Source organism: Labrus mixtus, chromosome 12, assembly GCF_963584025.1.
Source record: "Labrus mixtus chromosome 12, fLabMix1.1, whole genome shotgun sequence".
Lineage (NCBI taxonomy): Eukaryota > Metazoa > Chordata > Actinopteri > Labriformes > Labridae > Labrus > Labrus mixtus.
In genome coordinates, this window is record NC_083623.1 from 6,696,239 (window position 1) to 6,719,987 (window position 23,749).

General features: G+C 41.7%; 1 protein-coding gene across 4 annotated transcripts in view; it reads left to right on the forward strand.

The window, feature by feature from the left end:
- LOC132984759 (nesprin-2-like) overlaps positions 1–23,749 on the forward strand; it is a 98,443-nt gene that overhangs the window by 70,260 nt on the left and 4,434 nt on the right. For 3 of the 4 annotated variants that reach the window (XM_061051697.1, XM_061051698.1, XM_061051700.1), the window contains 14 exons: positions 2,026–2,257; positions 2,362–2,559; positions 5,342–5,458; positions 6,861–7,016; positions 10,293–10,451; positions 11,353–11,519; positions 17,493–17,655; positions 18,006–18,202; positions 19,227–19,377; positions 19,725–19,907; positions 20,475–20,612; positions 20,897–21,088; positions 21,241–21,541; positions 21,946–22,014. In XM_061051697.1, coding sequence (XP_060907680.1) covers positions 2,026–2,257; positions 2,362–2,559; positions 5,342–5,458; positions 6,861–7,016; positions 10,293–10,451; positions 11,353–11,519; positions 17,493–17,655; positions 18,006–18,202; positions 19,227–19,377; positions 19,725–19,907; positions 20,475–20,612; positions 20,897–21,088; positions 21,241–21,541; positions 21,946–22,014 — 2,423 coding nt within the window. The remainder of the gene's footprint in view (positions 1–2,025; positions 2,258–2,361; positions 2,560–5,341; positions 5,459–6,860; positions 7,017–10,292; positions 10,452–11,352; positions 11,520–17,492; positions 17,656–18,005; positions 18,203–19,226; positions 19,378–19,724; positions 19,908–20,474; positions 20,613–20,896; positions 21,089–21,240; positions 21,542–21,945; positions 22,015–23,749) is intronic. The other variant, XM_061051699.1, reaches the window with a different exon arrangement.

The window sequence follows — 23,749 nt, forward strand, 5'->3', positions numbered from 1 at the left end:
AACAAAAGAATAGATGAAACAAAGATTTAAAAAAAATGTGGCAATGAAAGCTGACTGAGAGGACACAATCAGAAGAAGAAGACGGGGAGTTTAAACTTAAATCTGTGTGTTTAATCATTCGAGAAGTGATCAAATCTTCTGGTGGATGTGGATCAGTGGTAGAGTCAGTCATCTCTCAACTGGAAGGTCAGGGGTTCAATCCCCAGATCCTGCAGCCACGTGTCCGATGTGTCCTTGGGCAAGACACCCCGAATTGCTCCAGCTGCTTCGTCAGCGCCGTAATAATGTGTATGTATGAATGGGATTAATTCATACTGATGGTCACTTTACATAGCAACCTCCACCATCAGTGTGTGAATGTGTAGGTGTGACATGTGTTGTAAAAGCACTTTCAGTAGTCAGAAGATTAGAAAAAGCGCTATACAAGCTCAAGTCCATTTACCATTAAGTAATTATTTTTATCCCCGGGAATCATATCAGCTCTGTCTGGTTGTCATGCTGCGGAGAATCTGTTTAAACACTCACAGCCCACAGTTATCTGATCTTGTTGATTGTTAATCTTGCATTAGATTCGAGGTTTGCCCATCATCACTCTCCTTTCTTCTCCTGTGAGAACCACACACTTACTGACGGTTAAACACTGACGCACAATAGAAGGCATTGTGTGCAGGTGTTTCCTGCCCTGGAACAGTTGGATGTCTCTATCCCTAATAGTTCTTTAAATCTCTTCTTCTTCTTTTTTTTTTTTGCATTCTTTGGAAAGCTTGAAAAGCTCTTGAAGAATCTGAAGGAAATATTATTTTCTAACCCCTGCTGGAACCGGTGCTCCAGGCTTTACGAGAGTCTTAAAATCTTGCTGTGTCCACGTAGCAATTAGAAAGATAGATAGACTCTGAACAAACTATGACACATTTTTTTTTACTGTTTAAGTGTTTATACCCATGGAGTCTTTTATTAACTGGAGAGCTTTCAATCTTTCCACTCGTACCACAGTTCGTGTTCCCAGGCATCGATTACAATATTTACCCTTAGTAAGTGACTCAATAATGTGGATTTGCTGCCTCTAATAAATTACTTAATAAATCAGTCAGTCTTGGCTCTGGTCTCGGGTATTTCTTGGTCTCGGTTAGTGTGGTCTTGACTACAACACTAGGAGCAGGGTGTACTTTTTATTAGAACTTTCTAAAAATTAACACATATGCATGTACATAAAAATCCCATATCTTAAGAATCTAAAGCAGTGATACTCAACCCGAGACTCTCGAGCCACATGTGGCTCATTTGGGACTAGTTGTGGCTCTTTTAGTTGGCGAAGTAGTTTACTTGGAGAAAAAGTAATTCATTAAAAAAAGGGAAACATTGTGAGCAGAAATCATTCTTTGCAAGTCATGTCACTGTGTTTCCCACACATATTTTAGGAAAGTAAGAGATTTTTTGATTGTGGCTCTTGCAGAATTTTTCTTTTGGGTCAATGTGGCTCTTAAGTGTAACAAGGCTGAGTACCACTGATCTAAAGTCTCTTATGAAGGCGTTTTTGACTTATTTGTTATGACTTGGGGGGGGGAAATGAATAAGAAACAGAATTGTAAAAAGTATCCTCTCCAGCTAAATAATAAACTAAAAGTTAATAGAAATGAATAAGGCGGCACAAAAAACTGCAGTTCCTCAAGTGTCCTCTTGAGGCTGGCTCCAAAATAAAAGGAATCCCCATTAACTCCCATGTTAAAGAGCCCATCTTGACAGCAGAATTAAACATGTTTACAGCCTGGTACATAAACAGTGTTTGTCTCTTAAGCTCAATTTTACATTGGTTAAAAACTGTACTGTAAAAGCTGTACTACCAAAAGTTAGGAAGAGTCAGCATTTCCAATATGGCCACCACCATTGTTGGGCCTCAAAACACCTCGTCAGAATCCACTGGGGGATGTCACTGAGACTACGTCCATGTTTTATACAGTCTGTGGTTTATAGCCAACACACTTTCCAAGAGTTGTCATTTGTCTTCCGTTTTTCTCTTCTGATCAGATCTGAACTCATCGCACGAGTGACTCGTACTAGGAAGAGCTGGTTCAACACTGTGGCCCTGGCAGGCGAGCGCAAGTCATCCATAAAAGAACAAGTGGGCAGATGGAGACTCTTCAATCGTGGCTCGAAAATTGTCTGGAAACTGTTGAGGGACGTTGACCCCTTGCTGCCCCCTGCTGGACCAACTCTGTCTACTCTGCATCAGCTACAGAGCTGTACAGAAGATTACCAGGTCAGTGTATAGGTTCAGGGTTGTGTTCTGTCGGGGAGGAGTGGTCAAATGAAATTCAAGAAAAGTTAACCAACAAGCCCTGTGTCATCCTTCGTCCTTTAAAGTGTGTCGAGGAGGCTCTGCGTCTGCACTCCTCCGTGTACACCCAGACGATGGAGGCTGGCAGACAGCTATGTGACGCCATGGCAGACTCAGAGTGTCAGAGCAGACTGCTGTCAGAGCTGCAGGCCACACAGGAGGCCTGGGAAAGAACCAGTTCACTGCTGGAGAGGAGAAGAGACCTGGTCAACACAAATCATCAGGTTAGGTCCAAGACGAGCACATTTTCATTTTGTCATATTAAATCTTACCACATTTTATTTACAACTAGTTAAATCTAACATGACACTCACTTCCATCCAGCTCCATAGTCACTTAACAGTACACTGATGTTAAGATCTTAATCAGACTTTATACGTTACATCAACGCACACTGAAGTCGAGTATTATCTGTTTACATGGCACATGTTTTAAACTGTAAGATATTTACACTCACCATCATCTGTCACATTCCTGCAAAACTCTGCAGCTCATCCATTGCACTATTTTTACATATTTAGTTTTTATATATTTTGGATCTTACTCTGTTTTAGTTCCTGCACAGTAAGAGTTTTACTTTTTTTATAGCTTTTTAAATTTTTTAATCTTCTTCTGTGGTCAATGATTTTCCTGCAAAAAAAAACACCAAGACAGATTCCTTGTATGTTTAAACCTACCTGATTCTGATATCACATGTTGTACCATGTAATAAGAGAGTTAAAGGAACCCTAATTACATAAGAGTGTTGGAGTATTTTTCAAATGGAATGAAATGATAAAAAAAAATGATTGTAGTCCCAGAGATATACCTTTCTGAGTTCAACCGTTTTCAGCCAGCTGTTCAGACTGAACTTTAAACTGTAGCAAAGACGTCTTACATATCTTATTACAAAATATCGTAAATCATTCTCGAGTCAACGTCTGTTTGATACTGTCTAGAAATATCAACACACTTCCTCTGCAGATATGGCAGGTTGTAGAATCTTGTGGAAATTGCAGATTTTTTCTGACAAGTTTAGTGTTTGAAAAGCTTTGGACTGACCGAAATGACGGCATGTTTAACAGTATTAACAAAAAGAGCAGGAGGTGTCAGCTTTGCATGACCCATATCCAGGACACACACACACACACACACACACACAGGATCTGGTGTGTTGCCGTGGCAAAGGCCTCCAGCCAAGAGGGATCAAAGAGAAGCTTAAATCTAACCATGATCCACATGTAGAGAGGGCTGTTTACCAGCGTCTGTTCTTTTCATTCTTTCACTATATCGTTTATGTATCGTACAATAAAGCCTTTAAAAACATGTTATCGTGTTGAAGGGGTAAAAGATACCACTGTTGTCCCGAGTGTTTCTTGGCTGTTGTAGGACATAAATTATGTTGTAAATACTGAATGGTTAAAGGTCACATAGTTATGCAAAATACATTTTACCATGTTTTCTTACAATAATATATGGCCCTATAGTCTGTCTACAAACCCCCAATTATGAGAAAAGTCCATCCTCTTTGTCTTTTGCCTGCTCCACTTTTTAGAAAATGTGTGCTCAAACAGGCCGTTTGAAGATTTTCCCTTCATGACATCACAAAGGGCAGTAGCCCCTCCCCCAGGTGGGTGACACTCCCACAGCTAGGTGTTTGTTCTGCCCTCTTGAGTCCGCCTCCTCACTGTAACCAATAGGGCATGGTGCAGGAAAGCAAAAGTCCTTCCAGAGAGGGGCCGTGGTCAGACACAGCTCATTTGCATTTAAAGGTACAGACACAGAAACAGCCTGTTCTGAGCAAGGCTGAAATAGAGGGGTTTGTAGGCATGATCAAATACAGGATCAGAGTGGATTTAGAACAGGCAACTTCACAGACATGTTTCTGGGAGCTCTGCGAGTTATTTAAACTTGTTGAAAAATGATTATAATATGTGACCTTTTAATACTTTAAATGACTTTACTTTGGCTAGGGTAGCTGTGTGTTGGTGCCCAGGCGCAGAGAGGTCAGGGAAAGTTGTGTTGACCCCTGTAAGCTGAACAGGATCCACCCCAGAGAAGGGAAATCCCTCTGAGCAACAGAGAGAAGATCACACAGAGAGAAGCATCACTGCGCAAAGTGGAACTGGCAGCATGAGACCAACCTGGTCATCAGATTACAGTTAACAAAATAAAGGATTATGTGAACACAAATGTGATCTGGCCGTGGTTATATTTCCACTTGAAGTTTGCTTTTTTAGCTTGATGCCAGACTCCAGTTACTAAATCATTAAAGCAGATATCCTGTGTCCTTTTTCCAAGAATGATTTAGTTGTTCACGAAACATTCCTTTCAGCTTAACAAAGACTGACGTTTCTGGGACTATTTAATACAGACGACCAGAGATTGTATTGCACAATCCTGCCTTTCACATGGTTTTACAAACTCTATTAGGAAACACACTGCATTGTTTTTTATCCTTTCACTGCAAAGGTAACAAAACCAAAACCACTTCTTTCTTTTCTTGTAATGCAAAATACCACAGTCAACATATTCATATTGTCATATCTCACCCCAGACAATTTGTGATTTACGTGGGCGTATCCAGATGGGAGGCCAGGGGTGGCAATGCCCCCCACCCTTAGAAATGTGATTGGCCACCCCAGACCACCCCAAAAATCCTAAACTGTGATTGGCTTAACTCTTTAAGTTCTGACTTTAACATACATTTATCTTTGTGTCATTAGAAGATTAAGCTAATGTATCCATTAGCTTGTGTTATAAAGTAGAAATTATTTGTAAATCATTTTGATTTATTTGTGTGTGTTCGTGCGCACGTCACACTTCAGGCCACCCCTGCATAGGTCATTGCCCGGGTTGGGCCACCCCAGTCAAAAAAAGTCTGGACACGCCCCTGGATTTACTTTATACAAATAGCAATATAAAGCAACCCGGATCTCTGTGGTTACTGATTGTAGATCATTTTAGATGTTTAAAACTGACTCCTGTAAAAAAAACTCTTCCCTCTGTCTTCTGCCTTTCATTTAGAAGTGGTCTCAGTGTCAGGAGGGGATAAGCGGCGTCATGTCTGACCTGGATGAGATGAAAAACAGGCTAACACGACCAGAGAGACCACAGGACTCAGAGGAGGAGAAACACATTCAGGTAATTACTCTACCATGACTCTACACTCTTCCTGTTCCCAAACACTGGAAAAGAAAGAAAACAACACTTGAATGTTCTACTTTGTCTTAAAAACACTGACTGATGGAACAGATTTTATACTGCAGCTCTTAAAGATGACGTCTGAGAGACCTTTATCAACAACACCCTTAATTAGTGAACAGAAATGACTTGTTTTTTCCTTTTGTAAGGCTCGATGGTTGTAGTCATGAGTGCCTACCTACGGGACGACATGGAGAGTTTGTTTTATAAAGATCATTTCACACACACACACACACACACTGATTCAGAGATGTTTAAAGAGGAATCCCAAACGGAACAAACTAAACTAAAACAACTTAATCAAAAGATAAATGGACATGACACATATAAGACAAACTCATAAGATTCAAGTTTTATACAACTTCCCAACCGCCCATCACGGGGCGTAGTGGTTAGTGAGCGAGCCCCACGTACTGAGGCTGTAGTCCTCCAAGCAGGCGGCCCGGGTTTGAACCTGACCTGTGGCTCCTCTCCCGCATGTCATTCCTCTCTCCTCTCTCTCTCTCTCTCTCTCCCTCTCTTTCACTCTCTCGCCATGATTTCTGACTCTATCCACTGTTCCAAGACTCTATCTTTTTGAACACCTGGACTCACAAAGCCGTCATTATTTATTATTTGTTATTGATTTGTTGAATATTTGTCTAGTCCCGGTAGATAAAAGTGTCCGGTCTTCTGTCAGAAAACCAAAGAGACAAAACGTTTAGTACTAACAGCTCACCAGGATACATTTTCTACTAAAGCCCCCCAAAAAATGGTTTAATACTGTAAATGACTGAAACTCAAATGACTTCTACATTTCTGTGCTTTTATTTGCATGGAAAATAGTCACAGAGGAAAACTTCCTAGCGTTCTGGTTTTGGATGGAAATTAGAAAGCAAAATGAGAAATTCTGACTTTTGTCAAAGTAATCACGCTGAAGAATAGTTTTCATTTCACACTGTTTATGATATTAAGGTGTTAAGTTGCTGTTTGAGCTCCGACAGATCAGCAACATGAATCTGCTGGATGGAAACCAAACATGTCAGCTGGTCCCTACACTGACCATAGTTCCCCCCCAACCCTCCACTTCATCAGGGTCCGACCCCCATCCTCTACCGCCAGAGCCCCTCTGAGTTTACCCCCCTTTCCCTTATTTAATAATACCCCATGCTTTCACTCCCCTCCCCCTTTCTACCCCCTCTCCCCTCCCCCTGTCCTGTCCACAGCTCTTTAATCTGGACGGTCAGAGCGAGAAAGAGTTAGAGAAGCGTGTTCATGCAGCTCGTTCATGGCTATCTGACTCAGTGTTCAAGTGTCTGTGTATATGTGCGTGTGTGTGTGTGTGTGTGTGTGTGTTATGCAGGAGACAGAGCTCTCTCTGCAGCGTTTGAACAGTGGATTGAGGGATTTGACCACCATGAAGACGGACCTGTCGCAGTACGTTGCAGCCGCTGACTCGGCTCTGCTGGAGCAGCAGCTGGAACAGCTCCACGGTCAATGGGAAGAGCTGTGTACCAAGGTGAGAACTCAAGAAACACACACACACACAGAAAGAGAGAGAGAGAGAGAGAGAGAGAGAGAGAGAGTTTGTTAAACTTTGTGTGAAGCAGAGAAAGTGAGGTTGTAGAGGCTGCAGGTGGAGAGGAAGGGAGGGAGGGGGAGAGAAGGAGGGAAAAGTTGCTACCAGCGGTGTCTTGGTGGTGACCAGCAGCACAAAGCCTCTGCACCACTGGGGCTAAACACACACACACACACACACACACACACACACACACTCAGGCACATACACACACTCATTTGTTTGAGAAAAGAGCCACCATGTGCAGCTTCATGGAGGGAAAACTACAACATTCAAATTCAAATTGCTTCCTATCAGGGCAGTTTAACATGTTTTCTTAATGTTTGGTGCAGAACAGAAGTGTTTTGTTTGCATGCTGTTTTTGCTTCCTAATCCTTTTATTAAATTTGAGTTTTTTTCTGCTTATGAGCCTTTTGAAGTTGGCTCAAATCTTTTAAAAATCCCTCGACAGCTTCTCACTTTGAAACTCTCCTGACTCAGCCTGTTGAACTGCAGCAGCCTGTTAATTCTGTTACTTAATTATCGCTGGGGGAAAAAAAAGCTCGACTGAACATAGACAGGCTCAAATTCCTACAGTTAAGTCTTTTTGGCTTAAACACAAATGCACTTTTGTTCTGGAGTAACCAACAGTTATGCCATGCTTCTGACATTTGCGTCAGCTATTCAGGGTTGAGGGATCATTTTCAGAAATGCTGATTGAATCCCAAAGTAACGGTGTCTGCCTCCACCTGCTCCTGTGCTGGCAGGAGAGACTGGGCTTCACAGATGCAGCAGCAGCAGCCACTGTGTCCCATCATCAGGTTTTCTATTGATGCATGGAGTCAATAGAAAGTGTGAAATGCACGCTTCTGCATGAAGTTGTCTCTGTTATTGTGCAATCAAGGTTTTTCTCACCCTGACTACTTCATTTGACCTGTGTTAATGTGAAAACTATGGAAGCCCTGAGCAGACCTGCATCCATTTAATCAATTGTCCTGTCATAATGAGTTCATGTCAGCTATTTTCTGGAGATCTGGACTTATTGGTAACTCTCAGAAAACCATGTAACTAACAGAACGGATGCATGTCCCCTTAGGGCTTCCTTAGAAAAAGAAAAACTTAAACATGCAACATATAATATTAAGGATTACTGGATATTGTGAAGAAAAGAAAGGTGTGTGAGTGTAGAGAAAACAATATCCATAAAAGCCTCCGTGAATCATCTGTGTTGTTTTCCACTTTATTATCGTAAAGCAAATCATGAGACAACACAAAATCGAGTTTCCAGCTGAACACTGAGCTGCTCAGAGAAAAGTCGTATTTAATGTAATATGAGAAAGCACCGACTTATATCAGCTGCAGCATCACACGAGACTCTTCATCCCTGTTATTAATTCCTGACATGGCCGGAGGGCAGCTCGCTCCGCGGAGCTAACAGGTTGTAGGTGGGGGGGGGGGGGGGGGGGGGAGCCGCTGGAATGGGTCCGATGAGCAGATGGCCTGGCTGGGCTAAAAGGGGGTTCAGGGGACAGGCTCTATTGTTCCAGGAGAAGCACAAAGTCCTCACAGGGTGGCAGCAGCTCACAATGCACCCCTAAATTCTCCAGAGTTAACAAAGCTCCTGCAGTGTGAGTACATTAAAACCAAAAGCGGGGCTCATTTAAATCAAATAAATGCCAGTGAACAGTAAAATATAGCTGGTTGGAACATGCCCCAGGGGCTGGCTAAGCCCTCTAACCTCAAAAAGATCATCAGCCCCCCTCCCCCTCGACCCCCTTGTCAACCATGTAATGGGGTGTTTTCATGGCGGTAAGCTGTCATTAGGAAAATGGACCTTGTTAATTTTATCAAACTGCCTCTGGGTATCCCCTCAGGGATTTATCTCATGTTCAGTCTAATGCTGAGTATGCTGGAGGTTTAATGGTGCTGTTGCATCGATGTAATAAAGACTTCATATTCAGGTCGTTTCTATACGTCTTTTATCCACGTCTGTTCTGTCTCATCCGTCGTATCAAAAGATACTTCTTTGAATTACAGTATTTTTAAAGCTTTTAAAAACTGTGTTGTTACAGGCTGCTTGCTCCTAACTCACATCGACTAAATGTACGTTCATGCAGTAGAATTAGGTCACAGTTGCTTGGATACATACCAGGACGTATTATAATAAAGGACCCTGTGTCAGTGTGGACGGGCTTTTTGGCAGCACATGTTGAACAGACCTTTACGTCTACAGTACCATGGACTCAGTAAAGAAAGTAACGTCGTATTGAAGACTTAAATACTTCTGTCTTACTTTGGCAATGTGATGTCACTTTCATGGACTTTGGACTGTAGTTTTATTTTATGTAGAAACAATCCAGTACAGACAACAATACAATTTATCAGGGCGCCGGTGGCCTGGTGGTTTGTTTGCGCGGCCCATGAGCCGAGGCTGTAGTCCTCGAGTCGGGCTGCCTGGGTTTGAATCCGGCCTGTGACTCCTTTCCTGTATGTCATTCCCCACTCTCTCTCTCTCTCTCTCCCAGATTTCCGACTCTATCCTCTGTCCTGTCTCTCATTCGAATGCACAAAAAGCCCAAAAATCAATGTTAAGAAAAAAAAACTATACAATTGATTCCCTCTAAAAAAGAAACGTATATAAAACTAAAATAATAAAAACATGAAGGTAGAAAGAAGAAATAAAGGAGAAGAGAAACTAAAAAATGTATTTAATGTAAACAAACATACTTATACCCACATATGTGCGTGTGTTTATGCAAAGATAAACAAATAGAAAAACTATGAACCCTCCTCCTTCCGCTGTCATGAAAGTGGCGTTCAAAGTTGTTAGTGCAAATGTTAAATCAATCTTAAACCTGTAAACTGTCTGTAAAAATGCAAAACTTAAGCTTTTGTCCAATGATGGTGAGATGTAGATAAAGATCTCAAAGTGGTCTAGTTGTTCTGCAGCGCCGCACAAAAGCTCCTGTGACGAGTTTTGAACCTGCAAAGAAACACAAATCAACAAGACCATCAGCGAACAGATTGATTATGTCTGTATAGTTGTTGTATTTGCCTGTCATCACTGCCACAGGGAAGGCGTCAGAAGAGGTGATAAACAGCATGTCGAAGCAAAGAATCATTTTGATATCATGTTAGACATTTAAAATAAAGAAGGGGGAAATGTTTTGTCGTTTCTCTGACTGCTGTAAAATGTACAAAAATAAACACTCGTGCTGTTTTTCTGATTCTTCCCAGGTGTCGTTGCGCCGGCAGGAAATTGCAGACCGCCTCAACGCCTGGACCATCTTCAACGACAAGAACAAAGAGTTCTGCGATTGGCTGACTCAGATGGAGAACAAAGTGTGTCACAGCGGAGACCTGAGCATCGAGGAGATGGTGGAGAAACTGAAGAAGGTTAGAAAATCCAAAGAATATGTTTGACTTGATACACACACACAGGTGAAACGTGTTTGAGGGTTAACATGACTTCAAATATGACAGCTGGATTAAAGCACATATTGCAAATGTGAATTACGTTATGCACTTTAATACGGGACATATCATTCACACACTTCCTTCAGAAGTTATTTTCTGTAACCCCCACCATCAAACCCCCTTGATTCCTGGATTGAACGTCACTTGTGTAGGTTTTCCTCCATACATGAGCAACATGGATTATGTCATTTATAACAGATGGTGGCCTGGAAAGAAATGGCTCCACGTCCTTTGTTCTTACACAACAGTTGTCCTTTCAGTGTATGAAAGCCTTTTGTACCTTCATGTGTCAGCATGAGAAAATACTGGATTTGAGAGTTGCAGATTCTTAGTTTTGGACTGTTAGTCCTTGATAGTCTGTTTTCAATTACGGTACTTGGATTGCGTAAAATGTCATTTTTTTCCTGGTGATGACGAGTGCTCTGGAAACAGGTGTTCGTCAAGTTGAATGAAAGGGACATTGAAAGAGGGAGTTTTGTTCATGGCACTTTGACATTTCAAACTGTATTGAAATCCCTACCTGTAAATGTGTTTCTGATTTAAAGCTGTAGAAGATTAATCAGAACTAAGGCTCTTGTACTCATCCATGTGATGCCTTTTGCTCTAAAGGGAACATACATGGCTGTACCCGAGCATGAAACACGCAAGCTACCAATGTGAGAATGAAATGATGACAACTGGGCATCTATATTATAGGGGGCTCTATTGAACATCTGATTAAAAGCGTCTGCGTATTTGAATACAGAGCGGTATAATAGAATCCCTAGAGTCGTATTTTAAACCAGATCTTATCTAACGTTGTAATGTCTCGTCTCCACAGGACTGCATGGAAGAAATCAACCTGTTCAGTGAGAACAAAAGCCACCTGAAGCAGCTCGGTGAGCAGCTGCTGTTGGCCAGCGACGAGGCCAAGCAGTCGCAGGTCCACAGTTCTCTGCAGGAGGTCAACCAGCGCTGGCACCACCTCTTTCATCACATCGAAGCCAGGTGAGAGCAGCCACAGCTGGCACAGAGGCCGGAAGCTCTTAGTAAATGACGGGAACCGCTTAACAGCTCACTCATCTGTGGGTGTTTATATCGATTAAGCTTTTGAAGGTGACACAACAAGGAAGCAAACAGATTAAATCAGGATGGATTGAATAATGTGTGGATATCATGGAGCAGAGGTAAAAAGGGAAAGGTTTTTTCTGTTGGTTTAGAAGGTTCAGCTGTCATCTACACACTTAATTGCCCCATAATTAGCCTTCTGCACGAGCACCTTTCATACGACGCCACTCTGCATTAACAAGCGTTGTTATGAACTCAAAGGCTTTAACAAGGAGCCTCTAATTAAACAATAGCTCTGATGTGAATCCATCCACCTGCTGTTGAGATGAGTCTTGCTCTGCAGCTGTCAGGAGTACATGCCTTCTAATGTACAGACTGTAGGTTAAGCCCCCGTGATGATGAACCCCCCCCCCCCCCCCCCCCCCCCCCCCCCCCCCTGCCCTCAGACAGATGGACAGTCCTGTGGAAGAGCAGGAGATGCAGACTTCCCTCCTAAACCACCGACAACAAAAAAAAAAGATATGCTTAAGTCTCAGACAGCGCCATATGTCCTCATGTGGACAATGACTCCACCCCTCCCTTTTTTTCTACCCTGTCAGATTGTGGGATGACGTGACAGAAAAGGGGGGGTTTGGTGTGGGAGGGGCCGGGGTCTGTCGGCATGCATTAATCGCTGGTTCTCAAAGCGGGGGCCCTCTTAAATAAAGAATGAACAGGTTTCAGAGGGGATGATCCCAAAACAAGCTAGGGTGGCCCGACCAGGGCGCTGACTGAGGAAGAGGTGGCATGAAGCATATGTGCATACATGAAGGAAGAGCAGCTAATCAAATCTACTACAACTACCCAAATGAAAAGATCTTATAATAGGATGCATGTTTAGCTCAGTCCATAGAGCGGGCTCCTCGTGAGCAGAGGCTACTGTCCTCTTCACACTGCTCACCAGTTCAACTCTGAATCCTCAACACTCTGGTTCATGTCATCACCCACTCTCTCTTCAACTGTCCTTAAAGGATCATTTTTAAAATGGTATAATAAAAACATGTTGTGTCCTCTGTATTTTATACTTAAAAATAACCCAACAGAGTGACAACATTTTTATCTTCCAAACTTTTTTTTCTTTAAGGAGTAAAAAGAAGCTCAAAGTCAAAACTTTGGGTTCCTCACTCAAGAGAGTGTGATATTTTAAAATGCTGAGAAAGCTACCAGCAGCTTTTTGCAACACAGCCTAGAAGTTGTTTTTAACTCGATTCTCTGGCAAGGTAAATCAGATTGCCATGCCACCCCATGCCACATCTGGACATTTTCCTGGATGTGAGCCTTTTATTTTTAAATTTTTTTTTACAGAGTTTAACTCATCTTTATTATTGGAAACAGCCTTCTGCTGATGCTTGAAAAAGTTGTGGTCAATAGTAAAACAGTCAGCTCTAACAACATAACATACATATACGGGGACTTTTTGGTCTTTGAATTCAAAACCAATGATCTGAAGCTCCTCCTCAAGTGACAGCTCGAGTGATACTTTTTACATTAAGCTTATTTTTGATTGGAAGTTCATTTAAAACCAGTGATCAGTAAAGCCCTTTATTTCCCTTTTCTCTGTAAAGAGGTTCTGAACACCTGAAAACATGGTACCTCTGTTTTATGTAGATTTTTACCACACAAGAAATGGCAGCTTCTACTAGTACTACCAAACATCTTGGAGGAACTCTCTGTGTCTTTAGTTTACAGCAACAACACGTTTAATGTGATGCAATAATCAAGTAGGTTAATGTAAAATGTGCACTGTATAATTCATGTCGTACGCCCTGAGAGTCAAAGCCTGATGATTTATGTAAAAGTAAAAAGCACATGTACAGTAAAGAGCTGCAGGATCACAGTGACTACAGAAGGAAATGTCAGTTGGAGTTAAGGCGTGTGAGTAACTTGGAGCCCTCCTGCGGTCTGCTGTACGTCGTTAACTCGACCCTTCAACCATTTATCTGAACTTATCCTACAGCTCCTTTCTGCTCGGTGTTTTTTCTCTCCGTCCGTTCTGCTCCTGCTCTGTCCCTCATCGAGGACCCCTGACCGTGTTTTGTGTCTTTGTCGGGCCTCCACACGAAGCTGCTGGTCTTTGTTAGGCTGTCAGAGGTGGAGCGCGAGTGAAAGAGAGGGAGAGACAATTTAGTGGACGAGGATGGTCGTATCAGCGGAGGGGACGAGTGTTTTCTGGACAGTATGATACACTGACTCGCCTGTGTTTTCATTACACGGCCGTAAACATGAAGACACATTAATGACACACAAAACCTCCCCTGACTACACACTGTACATTATCCCTGATCTCTATAGGGTTTGGAATCAATGAGTCCTTTTAACGTTCATCTGACACCTGCGCCTTTGTACAAACTCCAACAATGTACAGCTTTAAGTGCACTTCTTACTGTATAGCTCGCTTGATTAATGTAGAGCTCTGACATTTTCAGAAGAATAACCTGAGGTAATACTTATCTTCAGAACGTGACATTTTTAATATTCTGTTTTCTTCATATTTTGGTCAAAACTTTGAACTCATAATAATCTTTTTGATTTTATTTGAAGTCTTATTTAATTTGTAAAACGAATTTCTTTACCAAAACCAACTCATTAGCATTTTTATATTTTAAACTTTACTCTCAGAAATTAATATTTATATCTAAAAAGAAACATTGTAGTCATGCATTATTTGCATAAACTTCAGTTATAATTACAAATTAGCAAATGTAAGCATGCTGAGGCGCTAAAAGTCAGATTGAGGCTTTTTGTAGTGTTTTATCTGCTATGCTAAACGTGAACATGTAGATAGCCGTCGCTTACATGACGCTAAACTGATGCTAAATGCTGAATGGACTTGGACTGTAAAGGGATTCTTCTAGTCTTCTGTACGCTGGCCGACAAAGGCAAACAACCTGCACCGGCCCAACGACTTCTATTAGGATAATACAGTTAATACAGAAATATTGATAACTCACAAGGAAATTCTAAAACAAATAGAATGACTGAAACACGATGTGGATGAAAGGAAGCCATGCTGCAAATACATGACCAGCACAAAGTGAAAAAGACCACGCTGCAAACCCAGCCTCCAATGGAAGTGGTCCCGGGCCGTAGAGGCATTAGGATAACTTTTTCCAACACTGTACATGAGCTCATGAAAGCTAAAGTAACTCTTTAAAGGAGTTAGCATCATCCAAAAAGACAAATATTCAACACTCTGAATGGATTCAACACACTAACTAGATCTCGTAATAAAAGCTTGAAAAGGACACACTCAACTTCTCTATAGTCGGCCCAGCATCCGGCATCTGTTGGGACCCTTTCATGCTTTCTTTTAGCCTGCCGCTAACACTCCCAGCTGTTTGTAGTGCTTATTATTTCGGTGGAGAGCTTCCCCCTCTCAGTCCCGACAAGGCCCCGCCGGACCCCGACAGGAGAGGAAGGATCAAATGTGGAAATTAACTCAAACTCCCTCTGATGGGGCACACTTCAGGCTTTTAAGCCTCCAAAGAGAGCTTTTATTGTCCCAAGCGTTGCTATGACACCCGTCAGTGTGGTGCAGTGTGTGTGTGTGTGTGTGTGTGTGTGTGTGTGTGTGTGTGTGTGTGTGTGTGTGTGTGTGTGTGTGTGTGTGTGTGTGGGCCTCCACAAAGGGGTCAGTTGCCATGGTGAAGTTGAAAGTTGTCGTGTAAGATACTTAAGAACATTGTAGATTAGTGAATTTTTGCTGCTTTGCTAAAGTGCTCATGATGGATAGGCTGGATCTTTGTAACATAACAATGAGTAAGGTCTTTTACCTGCTTCTTGTAAAGTGTCTCGAGATAACACTTGTTATGAGTTGACGCTATACAAATAAAAGTTGATTGATTGATTGATTGAATAGTTTGACTTTCTTTCCTCTTTCACCACTTCGCTTCTGAAATATTTTTCGGGGGTCTCTTTCTCTCCATCTTTCTTTCTTCTCCATGTTTTTCTCTCTTTCTTTCTCTGCATCTCTTTGTTTTTCTTCTCTTTCTCTGCATCTTTTGTTTTTCTTCTCTTTCTTTCTCTGCATCTCTTTGTTTTTCTTCTTTCTTTCTCTGCATCTTTTGTTTTTCTTCTCTTTCTTTCTCTACATCTCTTTGTTTTTCTTCTTTCTTTCTCTGCATCTCTTTGTTTTTCTTCTTTCTTTCTCTGCATCTTTTGTTTTTCTTCTCTTTCTTTCTCTACATCTCTGTTTTTCTCTCGTTCTTTCTCTGCATCTCTTTGTTTTTCTTCTTTCTTTCTCTGCATCTTTTGTTTTTCTTCTCTTTCTTTCTCTACATCTCTTTGTTTTTCTTCTCTTTCTTTCTCTACATCTCTTTGTTTTTCTTCTCTTTCTTTCTTTGCATCTCTGTGTTTTTCTTCTCTTTCTTTCTCTGCATCTCTGTGTTTTTCTCTCGTTCTTTCTCTGCATCTCTTTGTTTTTCTTCTCTTTCTTTCTCTGCATCTCTTTGTTTTTCTTCTTTCTTTCTCTGCATCTTTTGTTTTTCTTCTCTTTCTTTCTCTACATCTCTTTGTTTTTCTTCTCTTTCTTTCTCTGCATCTCTGTGTTTTTCTCTCGTTCTTTCTCTGCATCTCTTTGTTTTTCTTCTCTTTCTTTCTCTGCATCTCTTTGTTTTTCTTCTTTCTTTCTCTGCATCTCTTTGTTTTTCTTCTTTCTTTCTCTGCATCTTTTGTTTTTCTTCTCTTTCTTTCTCTACATCTCTTTGTTTTTCTTCTTTCTTTCTCTGCATCTCTGTGTTTTTCTCTCGTTCTTTCTCTGCATCTCTTTGTTTTTCTTCTCTTTCTTTCTCTGCATCTCTTTGTTTTTCTTCTTTCTTTCTCTGCATCTTTTGTTTTTCTTCTCTTTCTTTCTCTACATCTCTTTGTTTTTCTTCTCTTTCTTTCTCTGCATCTCTGTGTTTTTCTCTCGTTCTTTCTCTGCATCTCTTTGTTTTTCTTCTCTTTCTTTCTCTGCATCTCTTTGTTTTTCTTCTCTTTCTTTCTCTGCATCTCTTTGTTTTTCTTCTCTTTCTTTCTCTGCATCTCTTTGTTTTTCTTCTGTTTCTTTCTCTGCATCTCTTTGTTTTTCTTCTTTCTTTCTCTGCATCTCTTTGTTTTTCTTCTGTTTCTTTCTCTGCATCTCTTTGTTTTTCTTCTTTCTTTCTCTGCATCTCTGTGTTTTTCTCTCGTTCTTTCTCTGCATCTCTTTGTTTTTCTTCTCTTTCTTTCTCTGCATCTCTTTGTTTTTCTTCTCTTTCTTTCTCTGCATCTCTTTGTTTTTCTTCTGTTTCTTTCTCTGCATCTCTTTGTTTTTCTTCTGTTTCTTTCTCTGCATCTCTTTGTTTTTCTTCTCTTTCTTTCTCTGCATCTCTGTGTTTTTCTTCTGTTTCTTTCTGAATGCTCAGCTATCTGTCTCTCTTTTATTTCTGCCTGTGTTTTCCTTGTGTTCCTTATGTTGTCCTTCCCTTTAGTTTTTCTCTTCATCTTTCTACTTTTGTGTTTTCACTTCGTCTTTTTTTTCTCCTGCTTTGTTTTTTTTTTTTCAGATGACCTCGTTTTGTTTTTCTTGTTTTTCTATCATTATCATATTTCATGGAACAGAAACCAAAAGAAACATCAACCTTGTACAAAGAAAAACGTCTTTGTGTTTAGTTAAACCACTGGCTTTTTCTGATACACCATATTCTTTGTGCTGGAAATAAATATTTATTTTTGTTCACACATGCAGCTGCAGAGAATGGGTCTCAAACCAGAAGAGTTTAGATGTTGTTCAAACGTGCAACTTATTGAAGGAGTTTAAAGCAGACTTTTATATACTGATTATAGACGTTAGGTCACACAGTGTTTAAAACAGTGTGTGTGTGTGTGTGTGTGTGTGTGTGTGTGTGTGTTCAGGGTGAAGAAGCTGAAGGAGACTCTGGTGACCATGCAGCAACTGGATAAGAACATGAGCAACCTCCGCTCTTGGCTTTCACGCATCGAGTCCGAGCTGTCCCGACCAATCACCTACAGCGTGTGCCACCACCAGGAGATCCAGAAGAGGCTGGCCGAGCAGCAGGTACACAAAACACACACCCCAAAACACAGAAACACACAAGAATTTAACACGACTCCATTTATACTGACGAGGTTCCTTCTCCCGTCTCGTCTTTCATGTCTTTCTGTTCGACTCCTCTTTCTGGTTTGTGATATTTTCCTTGTTGCTTTCTTTTCTCTCTCCTCACTCTTTTGTTGTTCCAGCTCACTGTCACTCCCTTTCACTCGTTGTCTCTCTCTGCGATTAATAATTCATATCTGTCCTTTGTTTAATTTGGGGAGAGGCAGTCCTCCTGATGTTTAACACATGGCTTCACTGCTATGAGCCTGCGTGCCATGTCCGTCCTCACGTCTGTCCGTGTGTCCGTCCAGGAGCTGCAGAGGGACATCGAGCAGCACACGGCGGGCGTAGCGTCCGTGCTCAGCCTGTGCGACGTCCTGCTGCGGGATGAAGACGCTGCTGGTGGCGGCGGCACCGAGGCGGAGAGCGACTCCCTGCAGGAGACCAGCCGCAGCCTGGACCAGCGCTGGAGGACCATCTGTGCCCTGGCTCAGGAGAGGAGGCTCAGGTAGGAACACAAAGACACTCAAACATGTCCTGTGTTTATCCTTCACATACTTGAAGCAGTGCAGACTCTAATCTATACATGCTGTTCTGTAAGAACTTAGTTGTGTTCTTTATCCACGACTTTTAAACTGATATTTCTACTGTGGGATGAAGCTAAAGCTAGTTATCAGATACCTTTCAGATTTAAAGGTGCCAATTTAGCAGTGATAAAAATGTTTAGGATTTATGTTGGATGACATGTTGCTAATGAACCCAGCGTCTCCCTGTAGTCACAGTAGTGGAAAAGAACGACACTGCTGCATCTTTAAATGTCTCATTTCACTTTAAAACTTCTACACAGCCCAGCTGACGAGTCAAAAATAACATCCAGCTCATGACTTTAAACATTTCACTTTACTCTTCATTTGAGCTGTTTATATTTCTTTTCTGATCCATAACGAGTTTCTTTTTCTGTGGTTAAGTTAATATCATAACCTTTTGATCTACCGGAAGGTCCTTACTTTATTTCAAAATAAAAGCAGGGTTAAAATTCAAACTGCAAGTAAAGTACTCTCAGCTTAAACAGCACAAACTTTCAAAATAAAAACTCAAAAAACAATTTTTATTTTTAATCTGAACTAATGGAATTTTAAACATGTGATTTAAAATGCAAGTCAAAATTGTGATCGTTTGACAGACCTTATATTTATTTATACAGAAAGAAAGAAGTCAACACAATGCTATGAATACATTTTGTATGAACAAATTCTCCTGCGGTACTTTGACCCTGACTTATTGATATCCAATTTACTTAATTCTAAATGCTGCTTTTTGTCATATTTATACTTTTTTATAATACTGATCTCATTTTATTTTGTACTACTCTGCTTCCTGTTTAGTTGTTTTGCACAATGATAATAAAGACATGAATCGTATGTTCCCTGCTCTGGGTGGCTGTAGTTCATCTAACCTGATAAGACTATTTACATAGTGCCATAGAAAAACCTCCAGCAGACAGTAAGTCTATGTGTGATGCTTCTTTGTAGGATTGGGGAGACGTGGGGCCTCTGGTGCAAATTCCTCGATGACTATTCCCGCTTTGAGGATTGGCTCAAGATGGCCGAGCGTACCGCTGCCAGCCCCAACTCTGCAGACGTCCTTTATACTGTCGCCAAGGAGGAGCTCAAGAAGTTCGAGGTCAGATTGGAGGGCGAGAGGCGGCTTCAGACACAAGTGGCTGTGTTTTGTTTTGTTACATAGAGGGGGAACATTTTCTAATTCTTCAGCATTCAATTTAATGTTACTGAGTTTAGAGGGATTGTGAATTTAGCAGACACACAGAATGTTTTCTCTTTTTGCTTTTCCATAACACAAACAAAGGAAAAACCCTGCTCCAAGTGTTGTGATATTAGTTTCCACTGCCCCAAAAAAACAGTTTGGAGCTCATTTTAACTCCTTAACATAAAAATTCAAAAGTGATGCATTTGCCCTCGTTCTGTTATTGTAAATATAAAAGTCCTCTCTTTCCCTCTTCCTCTATTTAGGGTTTCCAAAGGCAGGTCCACGAGCGGCTGACCCAGCTAGAACTGGTGAATAACCAGTACCGCCGCCTGGCCAGAGAGAACCGCACCGACCGAGCCAGCCAGCTCAAAGCCATGGTCCACGAGGGCAACCGACGCTGGGACACGCTGCACCGCAGAGTGGCCTCCATCCTCCGCAGACTCAAGGTACCAAAACAGGACAGACAGAGAGCTTGTCTTTCTTCTTCTTCTTTTAAACATATCAGAGGACAAATGGGAGAGATTCATCATCACACCGTCTTGTTCAATACAAAGGGATTTATGTGTTAAAACCAAGAACTTTGGACTTTAGATGGAACATATATATATCATATATTTTGGTTTATACTTAAAATAAGATAACTACTGGGTAATTAATCATAATGTAGAGAGGCTAACTGGTGATGTTTAAATATGCAAATTAACAGAAAAAAAGCTGATTTATGTTGGAAAATGTCCAAATAACATTCACTAATATCAACTAGAGTATGATATCCTGGGCACATCCTGGGACTTAAAGTCTGATGTTATTATTCCAGTTTTACTTGATATAAATATGTTTATCTGATTGATAAAAAATCTGCAAAACCAAACATCTTACAAGCATTTAACACTTTTCTAAAATGATGCAAAATCTAAGAAACACATTCAAGTCACAAAACGTCCAAAGTGTAATTTAAAAAACGTCGTTCCTGTCTTTAACTCATGTCACTTTGTCCTCCCCTTGTCCGTCAGTATTTCACCAGCCAGAGGGAGGACTTTGAAGGCACCAGAGAGAGCATGTTGGTGTGGCTGACCGAGCTGGACCTTCAGCTCACAAACGTGGAACACTTTTCAGAGAGCGACGTTCATCAAAAGATCCAGCAGCTCAATGTGAGGACTCACTTCAACCAGGCAACAGAAGTCATGTTCGCTGTGTGGGGAAACATCGCTCCTCGTTTCCTTTCCATGAACACGTTTTTTAATAACCAATGAGGAGGAAATGTAAACTCCAAACCATGCACCAATGATGACTGACTTTTTAAAGCGGCTTCTGGTTGAGTCCTCTATCACAGACACATTTTGCTCACCATGTTTGGCTCAGTTTGCTTCGCTGTTACATTCTTCTCATCCGTCTCTGTTTCTGCTCATCCGTCCACGCCGCTGTCTCCCTGCAGAGTTTCCAGAAGGAGATCACTCTGAACACGGAGCGTATTGACGGACTGATCGTGTTCGGAGAGGGTCTGATCCAGAAGAGCTCGCCGCAGGATGCTGCGCTGATCGAGGACGAGCTGGAGGAGCTGCACTCGTACTGCCAGGAGGTTTTCAGCAGACTGGTCCGCTTCCACCAGCGCCTCAGCCAACCCCCGGTGAGCTGGAGCCGCACACACACACACACACACACACACTGCACCCATGTTTTTCTAGTCTAACCATAAGAAGTCAACATTTAAATCTATAATCTGCTGGAGTCTGTGCAAAGACTCAACAAAGGTTTCCATGCGGTCTCTCTTTGCACCAGGTAATCAACGAAGAACCCGAGCTCTCCAGCACCTCGTTCTCGTTGGAGTCCAGCTTGGAGCTGATTGGCCGGCCGTGGCTGGGGCGGAGTCTAGGAAGCTTCCCGGCCACTCCGACTCACCTGCTGGCCGGTGCACAAGAACGCTCAGGGCGGGAGACGCCGGTGAGCGTGGACTCCCTGCCGCTGGAGTGGGACCACACCGGAGACGTGGGCGGGTCATCGTCACACGAGGACGAGGAGGAGGAGGAGGAGGAGGCGGAAGACCAGGAGGACGGGAGAACTTACTTCAGCGCTCATTCAGGTAGATTTAGAGTACAGACACTTGGAGCTGAAAGCGTTTACGAGAGTTGTTGTTTTAACTTTTGTTTGTTTTTCATGTTAAGTCCATTAAATAGAGTGTTATCTGCTGAGTTATTGTGATGATTTAACAGATATGACAATCTAAATAAGGGAAAAAGAAAACCCTAAAGAGCACAACGTCTAGCCTCAGCATGAAATATAGAGCAGGGTTCCTCCAGCTGAAATACAAGCAGAGCTTTTGAGTCTCTAAAAAAGTTGCTGCGGTTGCGAATGATAACCGCAGAAAGAGATAAAAATCTATTTAATAGGATTTCCTTCATATTAGTATCCATTTTTAACACCAACAAGGACTCACTCAATCATTAACATCCAAACACCTCTGGCCTGAACCCCCTACCCCTCCAGAGGTGGAGTTGATGGAGAGCCTGGAGGAGTTTTTCGAGGCCCGGGAGGCCCTACGAGCCTCCTCACTGGGTAGGCAAAAAGAAAGCTCACCACTCCAATCTGCTCTTCACGGGAAAATGAATCTTTATGAAACACTTTCCAGCAGCTCGTGTTTCACTCGACACGATGCTGCCACTGCCGCTTTTCTGCCTCTGTGGTCTGCGGAATCCTTTAAATGCCAAAGCAAACTTTTTGCTTCTCTTCTCTTTCTTCAACACATTTCAGTTTAACAGGGTTTGAATTTGAAAAAACAAAAAAGAACTCTAATTGGCAAACGTGTTGGACAGAATTAAAGGTCAGAAATCTCTAAATGTCAAAGCCTCGTCTGACTTTCTATTGAATTTCATTAGTTTGTGGTTTCATCCTTTGAATTTAGCAGAATATTGTCATGCATATTTTTATTCTCTCTCTTATCAAACTTTCTGAGGATGTATTTCATTCATCAGAATTTGCATTCTTTCATATTGTTGTCTTTCCCTGACAAGCCTCCTTTCTTTTCACCTATTGAATTCGTCTCTGTTGTGTTCAAATCCTCCTCTTCCTATGTGACCTTCATTCTCCTCGGACATGCCGTCTTTTATCTTCCTCCCTTTTTTTTTATTCCACTCACTGATCTCCAATTTATTCTACCACATTTTGTTAAATTGGACGCCTTCCTAGTGACCTTCTGCTTTTTCTTTTCTTTCCCCCAAACACACCTCACTTCTCCCGACATGATCAGCCAGCTATACTCGATTCATCATCATTTCACCCTTTGTGTCACAAACTGCACAGAACAAAGAAAATGTAGCCTATGGCCTGCGACAAACTTCAGAATGAACTCTATTAAATATGATTTTCATTTAAACTGTGTAAGAATTGGTTTTGCAGTTTTGCTTTGGTATTGGCACCATGACCTCTCCCTCTTTCCTGTTGCTGAAGCATGAAATATGGCATTAAACTATCCCACAGATAAAAAGCTGCTCTGTTCTTGAGGTTGCTGATTTATGCTTTGGTGGGCTCTTTACTTGAGTTCATTTCTGCAGACTTTTGGCCTGAAATGTGTTAATGGATGTTTTTCATCACTGATCACCACTCAGCTTCTTCAAGCGACTGAGACATAATTGTGTTGACAATAATTTAAGTCCTGCAGCATGCGAGTTCCTGGAAAAAAAATTTAATGAGTCATATTTTAATCTTGAAGTTTATATCTTGCAAATACAGAGCTGAATATAAGCATAAATTGGAATATAAATGTAACTTTGGCCAACATGAGAATATTTACAACAAAAGTTTTTTTAAAGGTCACATATTCTCCTCCTTTTGAACAAGTTTTTAAAAAGTCTCAGAGTTCCCAAAAACATGTCTGTGAAGATTCTTGTTCTAAATCCACTCTGATCCTGTATTTGATCATGTCTATAAACCCCTCTATTTCAGCCCTGCTCAGAACAGGCTGTTTCTGTGTCTGTACCTTTAAATATGTAAATGAGCTGTGTCTGACCACGCCCCCTCTCTGGAAGGGGATGTGGCTCGGGCTCTCTCGATCCATGAACTATTGTTTACGGTGAGAAGGCAGACTCAGAGGGCAGAACAAACACCTAGCTGTGGGAGTGTCACCCAGCTGGGGGAGGGGCTACTGCCCTTTGTGATGTCATGAAGGGAAAATCTCCAAACGGCCTGTTTGAGCACACATTTTCTGAAAAGTGGAGCAGGGAAAAGACGGAGAGGATGGACTTTTCTCATAACTGGGGGGTTTGTTGACGGACTAGGGACACATATCAGTGTT